Source organism: Phyllobates terribilis, unplaced genomic scaffold, assembly GCF_046119375.1.
Source record: "Phyllobates terribilis strain yellow unplaced genomic scaffold, ASM4611937v1 Scaffold_11__3_contigs__length_659146591, whole genome shotgun sequence".
Taxonomy (NCBI): Eukaryota; Metazoa; Chordata; class Amphibia; order Anura; family Dendrobatidae; genus Phyllobates; species Phyllobates terribilis.
The window spans coordinates 534,233,949-534,246,453 of record NW_027362771.1 but is presented as its reverse complement, the minus strand read 5'-3'; the positions used below and the strand labels follow the sequence as shown (position 1 = coordinate 534,246,453).

The 12,505-nt window shown below is 47.5% G+C and overlaps 1 protein-coding gene across 2 annotated transcripts in view; it reads left to right on the top strand.

The window, feature by feature from the left end:
• Window positions 1-12,505, top strand: part of LOC141165293 (uncharacterized) — a 46,275-nt gene that overhangs the window by 23,828 nt on the left and 9,942 nt on the right. The window contains exon 2 of one of the 2 annotated variants that reach the window (XM_073650886.1): window positions 8,484-8,690. The exons of the other annotated variant lie outside the window; for it this stretch is intronic. Coding sequence (XP_073506987.1) covers window positions 8,501-8,690 — 190 coding nt within the window. The 5' untranslated portion in view covers window positions 8,484-8,500. The remainder of the gene's footprint in view (window positions 1-8,483; window positions 8,691-12,505) is intronic. 2 annotated transcript variants of the gene reach the window in all.

Here is a 12,505-nt window from a genome sequence, read left to right as displayed (position 1 = left end):
GCACTGGCCGTGGCTGTGGCGGTGGAGCTCCCCTCTGTATCCGATATCCCCTTTCCCCCCTAGTGGGCCGTGGCCTACCTTGCGATGATCTTCCTCCTTAGGCCGCAGCTCCGCAGTCGATCGTCGGGGTAGAGGACCTTGCGTGGCGCTCCGATGACGTCAGCGTCGCTCTTTCTCCCTTCCAGGACCTTGCGCAGCGTCGGTGCGTGGGGCGGAGCTTTGGGTCTCGCGCGCTTTCGGCGTCCACGCCCCTCTTCTTCCCGCGCGGCGTCCTAAAGATGGCGTCTGATGGCGGGAAACCGACTGCAGATGGCGGGTTCACGGAGTCGACTGAGCCGCTGTGCGACCTTGGGTTGATACTTAGTTACGCCCCTCCAGGCACTCCTCGGTTCATGGTACAGTGGGATCACTAATCACGCACATGCCAGTCAGTCCGGGCGTGTGCATAACAGTTTGCTCAGGCCATGGTTCCCGTTGAGCCCCACGGCCCTTCGCTCTCAGAGACATTTAAATCCTTGTCTGGTGAATACGTGCACCAAGAAAATTTTTTTTCGCAAGCTGAGGTCCAGGCGATTTACGCACCAGCCCAAATGGAGCTATCAGCACCCGTTCCTGCGGATCCGCCACGGTACTATGGGGATCCAAAACAAAGCCGTGCGTTTGTGGAGCAATGCATGCTGCATTTCAAGTTCTATGCTCACTATTTTCCTACTGATCGGGTTAAAGTGGCATTTATGATGTCCTACCTAGCGGGTGATGCCTTGAAATGGATCACCCCCCTATGGGAAGCATGGGATCCTATCGTCTTTGACCTGCAGGCCTTCCTGGTGGCCTTTCTAATGGTCTTCGATGACCCTAATCCTGAAGCCTCTGCTAAAGCTTCCCTTCCCAATATCCCTGAGCAGCCCCGATGGGTAATGTGTGTAGGTAGCCTACCAGTTCTCAAGTCCGAAGAGACTGCTGCCCACCCAGAATCCACACAGGATGATTATGCTCCACAGAATACTTCTCTTCCCAACCTCAAGAGGCAGTCCAGACGTGCAAGGCGTAGAGGTAAACCATCACGCCAGGTTCTGTCCTCCCAAAGACCTCCTGTTCCCCAGCCTGTAGAGGCAGCTATCCGCACTAAATCCATGAAGGTTGACCATGTTCGTCAGGCGAAGCAGAGGCCGAAACTCAGTCACAAAATCGGATTGCGGTCCCGCTGCGGTTGTTTGGGACCCCCTGACGGTCTTAGTCCAGCGAAGGTTGGAGAATCCCAAGACATTAGGCCTGTAGGAGAGGCTGCCTTTGGCGTTAGTGTTTCCTCTCCACAGATGACCATGACTGTCTCCGTGGCAAGTGAAGGCCTCGGATTAACCGGAAGTTTCGGGCTTAAAGCCTTGAAGAGTCAGTGTTTGATTCCCATCCGAAAACTCCAGAAGCCGGTTTGGGCATTGTCAGCGGAAGGACAAGCCCTACTCAGAAACAGTCAAGATATGTCTGTACAAATTAAGCTCCAGATTGGAGCATTACACATGAAGAAGTTCACATTCCAGGTGCTGACTGGTTTACCCACAGGTCGTCCAGAGCCGAGAGATCTAGTGCTCGCTCAGGTCTGGAGATCCTGCATGGTGTATCCAGGGGGACTGCAAAGGTACAAGGGGTGTCCAGTCACCATATCTTCAGGACAGTCACTGTGCGCTGAAGTCTCTGAAGGAAGAGAAGCAGAGGCGATGTCCCCACACAGTCTTGAGGATTGTACCAATGATCTGGCTTCAGGTACCGTACCGCCTCACAGACATGTCATCTCTGAAACCAGATTGAAGATGGTCCCAAAGCAAGGACCCTCCATCTCTAATAAATCTGGCCTTACGTCCATCAAGGCGGTGTTTACCCCCGAGTCTCTGCACCCCTCCAACCAGGCGAAGGACCTGCAGTTGTCTCCTGAATCCACCAGGGTGCTACCTGATAACAAATGGAGAGAGACTTTCCTGTGTGCTGTTCCTGGTACTTCACCCACTTCATCTGTTGCTGAGGATGGCTTGATGGGAGGAAGTATCCTAGTCACCAAGATGATGAGACCAGTTTCGTTTCCTCTAGTGGACAGAAGAGGTAATCCTCTTGAAGAGAAGGATTGGCCTCTAAATTCTCTGCAGAAGACCCTTGCAGACTTGAAGAGGAGGGGGCGTAAAGGGGGGGGGTACTGTAACATCCCTGGTGGCGTGCTTGCATAGTGCACCACCTCCCACCATGCAAAACCGCAATCTTACCCATCAGTCCAGCCTGCAAACCTTGCTCCAGTTCATGCTGTGTGCATGTCTCTTGTCTGATTGCTTAGGGCGGTGGCCCAGTTACTTCCTGATTCTTATAGCTGCAGTGGGCGCACTGCTAATGCATCCCCAGCCTATTGCTGTGAGTCACTGGATATTTAAACCCCCTCCACCCAGAAGGAGGGGCCTGGGCAACACTTTCTTACAGTCTGTGTTCTGTGCAACTGTTTGTTGCCAAGTCCTGTCCTGAATCTGTTTCCGCCACCCTGGGGGCCGAGTACCCAGGGCCACTACCTGTATCTCTGACTTCTAGTCTGTTTCCGCCACCCTGGGGGCTGAGTTCCCAGGCTCGTTCCTGTATCTTATTCCCGGTTCAGTTCCTGTCTGAACAGTGTCCTAGTCCGTTACTTGTTTCTCTCTATGTCCGTACCTTCCCTTTGCCTGCAGTGTCTGAACTTGCACCTAACTCCAACTTGTTGTCTCTGTACTTCTGTTTGTGAGTTTTGTGTCCACTCGCTACTTCATTGTAAGTTCCTTGTGTGTATCTGGTTCTGCTTGTCCCCTTTCCCTTCCTCCGTATCTACTTCCTGTGTTCTAACCATGTTCCTGTATTTTCCAGTCTGTTCCATGTGAACAGAGCCCTGTCCTGTCTGCCTTCACTTTCTGCTCCGTTCTGCTTGTTCACAGCTCCAGCGGTTCCGCTCTGCTCCACTTGGTTACCGCACCGGCGGTTCTATTCTGCTCTGCTTGTTCACCGCTCCGGCGGTTCCGCTCTGCTCCGCTCATTTACCGCACCTGCGGTTTTGCTCCGCTCTGCTTGTTCACCGCGCCTGCGGTTTTGCTCCGCTCTGCTTGTTCACCGCGCTTGCGGTTTTGCTCCGCTCTGCTTGTTCTCCGCACCAGCGGTTTTGCTCTGCTCTGCTTGTCTACCGCGTCTGCGGGTTTTGCTCTGCTCAGCTTTTCTACCGCATCTGCGGGTTTTGCTCTGCTCAGCTTGTCTACCGCATCTGCGGGTTTTGCTCTGCTCAGCTTGTCTACCGCATCTGCGGGTTTTGCTCTGCTCAGCTTGTCTACCGCATCTGAGGGTTTTGCTCTGGTCAGCTTGTCTACCGCATCTGCGGGTCTTGCTCTGGTCAGCTTGTCTACCGCATCTGCGGATTTTGCTCTGCTCAGCTTGTCTACCGCATCTGCGGGTTTTGCTGTGCTCTGCTAGTCTACCGCACCTGCGGCTCCGTTTCTGTGTCCCAGTCTGTACAGGTCCCTATCCTGCCTGCGTTTCTACATACCAGTACCCGCCTCTCTGCATGTCAGACGTACCTGCCTGTGCCCACCTGTCTGCACGCCAGCCGTGACTGCCAGTGCCCACCTGTCTGTATACCAGCTGTGCCTGTCAATATCCACCTATCTGCATACCAGCCGTGTTTGTCAGTACCCACCTGTCTTCATGCCAGTCTAACCTGCCTGTTCCTGCATTCCCCGGTGTGGGTCAACAGATCGGGGTCTGACCTGGAGTAGCACCTGGTTCCTCTGCTCGGTTCCTCCTTGGTTCACGGAGTCGACTGAGCCGCTGTGCGACCTTGGTCGGATCGGGTTGATACTTAGTTACGCCCCTCCAGGCACTCCTCGGTTCATGGTACAGTGGGATCACTAATCACACACACGCCAGACAGTCCGGGCGTGTGCATAACACTTAACAAAAAAATGTGAAACAACTGAAAATATGTCTTATATTCTAGGTTCTTCAAAGTAGCCACCTTTTGCTTTGATGACTGCTTTGCACACTCTTGGCATTCTCTTGATGAGCTTCAAGAGGTAGTCACCGGAAATGGTCTTCCAACAATCTTGAAGGAGTTCCCAGAGATGCTTAACACTTGTTGGCCCTTTTGCCTTCACTCTGCGGTCCAGCTCACCCCAAACCATCTCGATTGGGTTCAGGTCTGGTGACTGTGGAGGCCAGGTCACCTGGCGTAGCACCCAATCACTCTTCTTCTTGGTCAAATAGCCCTTACACAGCCTGGAGGTGTGTTTGGGTCATTGTCCTGTTGAAAAATAAATGATGGTCCAACTAAACGTAAACCGGATGGAATAGCATGCCGCTGCAAGATGTTGTGGTAGCCATGCTGGTTCAGTATGTCTTCAATTTTGAATAAATCCCCAACAGTGTCACCAGCAAAGCACCCCCATACCATCATAACTCCTCCTCCATGCTTCACGGTGGGAACCAGGCATGTAGAGTCCATCCGTTCACCTTTTCTGCGTCGCACAAAGACACGGTGGTTGGAACCAAAGATCTCAAATTTGGACTCATCAGACCAAAGCACAAATTTTCACTGGTCTAATGTCCATTCTTTGTGTTCTTTAGCCCAAACAAGTCTCTTCTGCTTGTTGCCTGTCCTTAGCAGTGGTTTCCTAGCAGCTATTTTACCATGAAGGCCTGCTGCACAAAGTCTCCTCTTAACAGTTGTTGTAGAGATGTGTCTGCTGCTAGAACTCTGTGTGGCATTGACCTGGTCTCTAATCTGAGCTGCTGTTATCCTGCGATTTCTGAGGCTGGTGACTCGGATAAACTTATCCTCAGAAGCAGAGGTGACTCTTGGTCTTCCTTTCCTGGGGCGGTCCTTATGTGAGCGCGTTTCTTTGTAGTGCTTGATGGTTTTTGCAACTGCACTTGGGGACACTTTCAAAGTTTTCCCAATTTTTCGCACTGACTGACCTTCATTTCTTAAAGTAATGATGGCCACTCGTTTTTCTTTACTTAGCTGCTTTTTTTCCAGTGACTACCTCTTGAAGCTCTTCAAGAGAATGCCAAGAGTGTGCAAAGCAGTCATTAAAGCAAAAGGTGGCTACTTTGAAGAACCTAGAATATAAGAAATATTTTCAGTTGTTTCACACTTTTTTGTTAAGTATATAATTCCACATGTGGTAATTCATAGTTTTGATGCCTTCAGTGTGAATGTACAATTTTCATAGTCATGAAAATACAGAAAAATCTTTAAATGAGAAGGTGTGTCCAAACTTTTGGTCTGTACTGTATACCTCACCCTTTGCCCTGTCATCAAGCTTCACAGCATCCCCTTTATCTTTTTCCGCCTGTACTGATACCGAAACCCCCATAGACACCCCCTCCATACTCACCACTGACCTAACCGATTCGGTCCCGGCCTGCTGTGATGCAGCCTGCCCAGGCAACCAAGTTCCCACGGGTGACAACCCTCACTCACTTGTCCAACCTGAGCAGAAATTGCAACATAGTGTGTAAAATATCCCTGCGCCCCGGTATCTCTGCCCCACTAGTCACACCTAAATTCCTCCCACCAAGCCCTAACAATTGACTACTTCCTACCCCTTGTGACACAGCCCCTGTGGGCAACAAACCAGACATAGAGCCATACTCATGAAGCCGCACAGGTGCTGTGTCCCCACCAGCTGACAATCCTGAGTCCTGCCGATCCCGTGCGCCGTCACTTTCTCCACCGGACTCCGATCCCTCCGATTCGCCACGCTGCTCAAGGCCCGCGCCCCCGGACTCCACGTCACCAGGGGGGACCTGAGCACTTGCCGATGATATAGCAGCTCTCCCACCAGAGGATCGCCTCCCACTTGTTCTTGCTTTGCTCCTCCTCGTGGTTCTTGACCCGTCTCCGCATCCAGACCCGGACAGGCCCGCCCGGTCCGGGCTGACAGGAAGAGGCCTGCCAGGCAGCTCCCTTTCGCCGCCTGCTGCCACATTCACCCCCCGACAGCCAGAGGGGCCAATCAGCAGGTCTGCACACCACTGCTGCCTGTCCGCAGATTGCCGCCATGCTGTGTGCCTTCCACTCCGTCTGGCAGGCACCCCAACAGGAACATCGCCGGGAGTACCTGACGCTCCATCTTCTCGCTCTGTCGCCTCCCCCGTCACCTGCCGTGGATCAAGGTCCCCCATACAGTCATACGCTGGCTGGGTCCTAGTTGATGGGGGGATGTACCGCTCCGGCGAGGCCTGAACTTCCGGTCCATTCCACGCAGCCGTTGCAGGCCGCACTTCCTGTGCGACCCCCACTTCCGGCGTGGCCCTCGATCTGTGCTGTCCTGAGCCCGCAGGCTGGCTGGGGGGATTTCTGCCAGGGCGCGCGTGGCGGCGAGGGATACACCATCACGCTCACCTACCGCAGGGTCCCCGGAGGGGCTCCGGAGCCTGTGCCTGCTGCCCGTGCATACCTCCGGTGAAATTCTCTCCGGTGGCCGCAACCTCCTGGCTCTCCTACTCCGTCCTGGTGCTTCATCTTGTGTCCGGGCGGCCCCCAATAAGGCAAACAACTGAAACTCCAGCCGTCCTCCATCTCTCAGACGGGCCATGTCCCGCAGCTGGGCCATTAAGGAATCCACAGTCTCCATGAGGTATTTTGGGTGGGTCTCTTCACCTTGCTCTCTGTCTATATAATGGGAGTTTTCCAGCACTTTTCCCTGTATACACCCCTCACCTCCCCCTAATGCCCGCCCCCTTGAGCATCCTTACCCAATCCTACTCCCCGTATCCTCTTAAAATTGAAGCCTCCTGGCCAATCCCACTCATGGGGGGCTTCCTACTAGCTATGCCCGTATCCTGCCCCCTCCTAGCTTTAATTTTCAGATAGAGTCAGGGAACACTAGGAGGATAACCATGTACAATTTCCATCTCATCTGCAAACCACAGACCTGGATGTTTAAGTCATTCATGAGGCGCCAAAACGGTGTGGTTTTAGGATATTTCCACCAATTATGGGGCATAGATTCCCCCTGTTCTCCATATCCCCAGCACATATCTGGCCAATCCAGGAAAATGGTGTGAAGGAGGGATAAAAGACAAGTTCTTATACCTTTTTCCTGCAACCTGCATGAAATAGAACCTTGTAGGACAACACGAGAGGCCTTCAGATTGGCATCCAAGTCAAAAGACCCAGAAGTTTGACTCCCAAGCTCTTACATAAGGAAGAGAAGCACTAGGGTTTAGGGATGAGCGGACCTGTGGAAGTTCAGGTTCTGGTACAGTACACAACATGAGATTTATTCTAAAGTTTGGTTCGGGTACCAGAACTGTACCCGAACTTGAACCAGAACCCCATTGAAAGCAATGAGGACCCAAAATTTGGAGCTGGAAAAAATCTCTCTCTCTCCTCGCAGACTTTTCCCAGAACTCCTAACATTACAATGGACTTCCAGGAGAAATCCGTGTTCAGAGTTTAGCAATGGACACTAACTGTCAGGTACGAACCCCAAACTTTTAAGTTTGGGTTTGCTCATCTCTGCGGGTCATCTCCATGCAGTAGTCTGTACATAAAAGATTCCAAATGGGACGGCAGAGAAGATTGCACTTACAGCATGTCAAAGCGAGTGACATAACAAGACATCTTGGTTAAGGGACCCATGGAAAGAATGAAGCTAGGGAGTTGGGTTTGGAGCAAGCACACACCCCTGAACCCATCTCTGGAAACAGAAACCATGGAGCGTACAGAACTGCCCTGAATAAAATGTCATAACTGTGTGGCCACAATGCTAAGATGACTGTCCTGTCCATGAAAGCTAGAAGGTGGGGAAAGTATATTATCATTAATTGTGCATTTTTGGGAGCATTATTAGTAGACAATTAATAAAATTTGGATTATTTATGTAAGGTATATCTAGGCACTGTATGGTGGTATTATTTTAACAATATAGTTTGGACACTGTGCTTAAAACATAGTCCAAACCTTCCAGGAGGTCTCTCCTTTTTCCCCTTTTTATATAGCAGTGTTATTTTGCCATTGTATGGTTCTATTATTTCAGAACTGTTCTGTACAAATATTTTGGCCTCGATATAGCAGTATTGTATACTGCATAATATAGTTTGGGCATTGCTACAGTTCGCCACCTTTTGTGTAATCAAGTCTAAATATCTCTCCAAAGATGACTAACTTATTTGTTTTACTCACATATATAGCGCCATTAATTCCACAGCGTTATTCCAACATCATCATCACCGTCCCCATTGAGGCTCAGAATCAGAATTCCCTATCAGTATGTCTTTGGAGTGTGGGAGGAAAGCAGAGACTCCAAAGGGAGGAAGCCCACGCAAACACGGGGAGAACCTACTGACTCCTTGAAGATGTTGTCTTTGGTGGGATTTGAATCCAGGTCCCCAGTGTTGCAAGGCTACAGTGCTAACCACTGAGCCACTGTGCTGCACCGATTTCTTTGTTGACTCTGACACTACTTGTGTTCCTTGTTCCTCAGGTTCTGTGTACGGCGCCATGACCTTCTTCCATCATTACAGCAATGCCCTCGACAGATTTATCAGAAAAGATCTTCTAATCATAACACATCCGACTCCCCCTTATCTATTACTCCGAGAAATCATGGGACCTCATCCAGAAACTCCAATCGTTAGATATTGGAGATTAAAAGACTCAGGAGGTTCAACAGGCATATTTGGTATAGGAGGTAAAGTAATAACTAGTTTATCACAATCTAGAATGCAATAAAATATAGATCATCCTTATACTGACTGCAAAATATTATACAGGCAGCAAAGGTATTTTTCTTACCGATGAAAAGCCTTTTCTTGGAATTATAATTTTTCGAAATTACAGAAGTCCCGTTCTTAAATTGTTAAAAATTCTGACCAATGAGTGACAGCTAATCTGTCAGGGATATGGTGTAAGTAGGCAGATTTGGCTCGAAATGTTGTGCGACAACTTCTTTAATGGGTTTGTACTAAGTTCGGAAGTCGTCTCGTATCCATAGAATAGGGGATATCTTCCCGATCGCTGGGGGTCCGACCTCTAAGAACCCCATTGATCCTAAGAACCTGGGTTTTGAAAAGCTCCATGTGAATGGACTGATGGTTGATCATGAGCTCTTTACATTCTTAATGGGAGGGATAAAGACCAGGTGAACACTGCACTTGGCTATCTCTGGCGATCCCATGGAGAATAAATGGAGACTTTTCAGGGCCATGGTTCTCAGGATTGATGGCATCCCAGTGGCCAGACCCCAAGCAATCAGGAAGTTACCCCCTATCCTATGGGTAACCGGGCCCTTCTACTATGTTCTAGTAATAATACTGGTGCCTAGAATGTGCTAAAGGAACCTATACAGCATAGCCGCCAGTAATGGATTATAATGTGAGTGCTATGGGCATCTCAATGCCCACCGGCCCAAAGTACCCATGATTTAATCTTTCATTGAGCTACAGCTTAGAAACATTGTGTTAATACCTTATTCGATCTCAAGCTCCTCTTCAAGTTCAAGCACTTTCGCATTAGGTACTGATGGTGATGCTGACCCGATGAGGATGTAGCACACAGCCCCCTGATCTAGTGTAGAGGTGCCTGAAAGTAAACATTGGCCCGGTAGCATGGAGGATAACTGATTGAGTTTAGTGTCTGAAATTAGTGTTTGATCTTGGATCTAAAACGAGGACACCAGCCTGGGATCTGCATTATTTTGTTAGTCTTGACTAGGGTCTGTACTAATTTACAGGTCTGGTGTAAGGGCTGAATTTATTTAGGGATCAGAATTAATGTAGGGGTCACGCTGAATTAATTAAGGAGACCGTTCTCGGGTCTGAATTTATTTAGGGCTCTGGGGTCTAAATTAATGAAAAGGATTCTCCAATAGGTTTTTTTCCAACAAATCCCCCAGTATGGAGAAAAGATTTAAAGGTTTTTTTACAGATGGCTGTAAATATACCACAGGCTCAAGCGATGCGTCAATACCTCCTCATCCAGACATATTATGCGGGCTCACATGCTGAGCCCACATCTTTCCCCACACTTGATGGCTGATTTAATCAGCCATCATGTGCCTTTAACAGCCGCGGGTGGAGCTGAGCACTGCCTGCTGCTGTTAGCCTGCTAAATCCCACTGTCAATCTCTGACACCAGCATTTAACACGTGCCGACAGCGGTGCACGTCATTCCACGCTCCCATCGGTGTGCCTTTGATGCGATCGTGGGGCGCCGATGGGTTGTTATGACAGCCGAGGGTCTGCTGAAGACTCCCATGCCCTTCATTCCGATACTCCTGTGAACTCCAGCCCGTGGCCGGCATTCATAGGAGATCGTGAAATTACCCCTCTTTTGCCCCGTTGAAAATAAAACAATAAAAAAAAACAACACATATTTGCTATCGCTGCGTTCAGAAATGTCCGATCCAAAATTACAGTTTTTTGGTGCTGCAAAAATTGCAATAAAATGCAATGAGAAGAGATCAAAACATCGTATCTACCCCAAAATGGTAGCAGTACAAACATCAGCTCTGGGCGCAAAAAATAGGCTCCCACACAGCCCCAGATCATGTAAAAATGAACACACTACAGATATCAGAAAATGGCGACAAAAGCAAAGAAAAATTTCTTACAAATTTCAGAATTTTTTTCTGGTACTGACCTGGGGAATCATATTTCCAGGTCTGTTTTACCATATAATGAACATCGTAAAGAAAAAAAAAACCTCAAAATTGTGGAATTGCACTTTTTTTGCAATTTCACATTTGGAACTTTTTTCTTATTTTCAAGTACATTATATGATAAAATAAATGGTGTCATTCAAAAGTACAATTCATCCTGCAAAAAAACAAGTCCTAATACGGCTATATTGAGGAAAAATAAAAAAGTTATAGCTCTTGGAAAAAGGGGAGGAAAAAAAAAAGACAATTGCCCTGGGGTGAAAATAAGGTTCCTAAACCCCTTCCCTCCTCAGATCAATTTTCATTTTTGCGTTTTTATTTTTTCTTCTCCCTTTTTAAATAGCCATAGCTTTTTAATTTTTGCACTAACATACACACTTTAAGGCTTGTTTTTTTGGGGACAAGCTGTAGCTTCGAATGATACCATTCACTTTACCATATAGAGGAAGGGAAGATGGCAAAATATTCCAAGTGCGGTGAAATGGTAAAAAAAAACACAATTTTGTCATTGTTTTTTGAGTTTATTTTTACGAAATTCATTGTATAGTAAAAAAATGACCTGGAAACAAGATTCTCCAAGTCAGAACAATTATGGAAATATCACATAGGAACAAATCTAATAATTGGTTCATGAGGCTGTTTTTCAAGACTCACAACTATTTTATATTACCATCAATAGACTTCCGTGGGGGACTGCTTTTTGCGTGGCGGGCTGCTGCTTTTATTTATAAACATTTTTGGTACATACTATGCTTTGATCGCTTCTGATTGCATTTTTTACCTTTATTGCGGCAACCGAAAAAAAGCAATTATGGTTTCATTTTTTTTATTGTTACGGATTTTACCGGACAGCTTAATTAATTTTATATTTTGATAGAGCAGACTTTTCTGGATGCAGCAATACCACATGTGTGTATTTTTATTTTTAAAACTTCTTTATTATTCACTGGGGAAATTGGACATAATTTGAGTTTTTATATACAGTATTTTTTATTTTTTTTAAATACTATATTTTTTTATGTTATTTCTTAGTCCCATTAGGGGACTTGAACCTGTACTATACATGGCAATACTGCAATATTGCTGTATATAGTGAAAATTACAGTCTTCTATGATGCCCAGAATTGATTACATGACAGGCACGGGGGCGTTCAGCTGGCCCCTGGTTATCAAAGAAACCCATTGGCTCCCTGCTATCAAGTTGCAGGGGAGCTGATGAACGCAAAAAACTCATGTCCAAACGACATGGATTGCGGCACTTAAGAGGGTAACAGCAGTGATTGGCGGGACCGCCGATCACTGTTAGAGACAGATGTCAGCTGTGTAATATAGCCCGCATCTGCTCTCTGTCTACTCCAAAGTCCCTAATGTTATGTCATGGGGCATTAAGGGGTTAAAGGGTAGCTATTTTCAGAAATTGACCTATTGTTGAAATCATTTTTTTGCGTTACATGTATTAAAAAAAGGGCAATTTTTTTTCATAGCCCAATCTTTATTAAGAGAACAAAATTAACAATCTTGCAATTTTCCAACTAGCACTGGACTTTTTAAACTCATACTTCCTCTACTCTCATGAAAAGTTTTCAGCGGGCTCCATACTGCCATACACCTCTATACACAGCGGACAACATAGGATCCACCAATCACAAGAGGCAATGTCACAGTTTACCCCCCCTCCCTCCACAATGACCTTTGCACACGCTCATTTAATGCGTGAATATAAAAGATACGGTCGGAGTCTGACCATTGTGGCTATGTACATGTGTTGTTTCCTGAAACAACAAAGTATGACTCTAAAAAAGCCCCAGTGGCCAGTGTGAAAATTGCAAGATTTTTATTTTTTATTT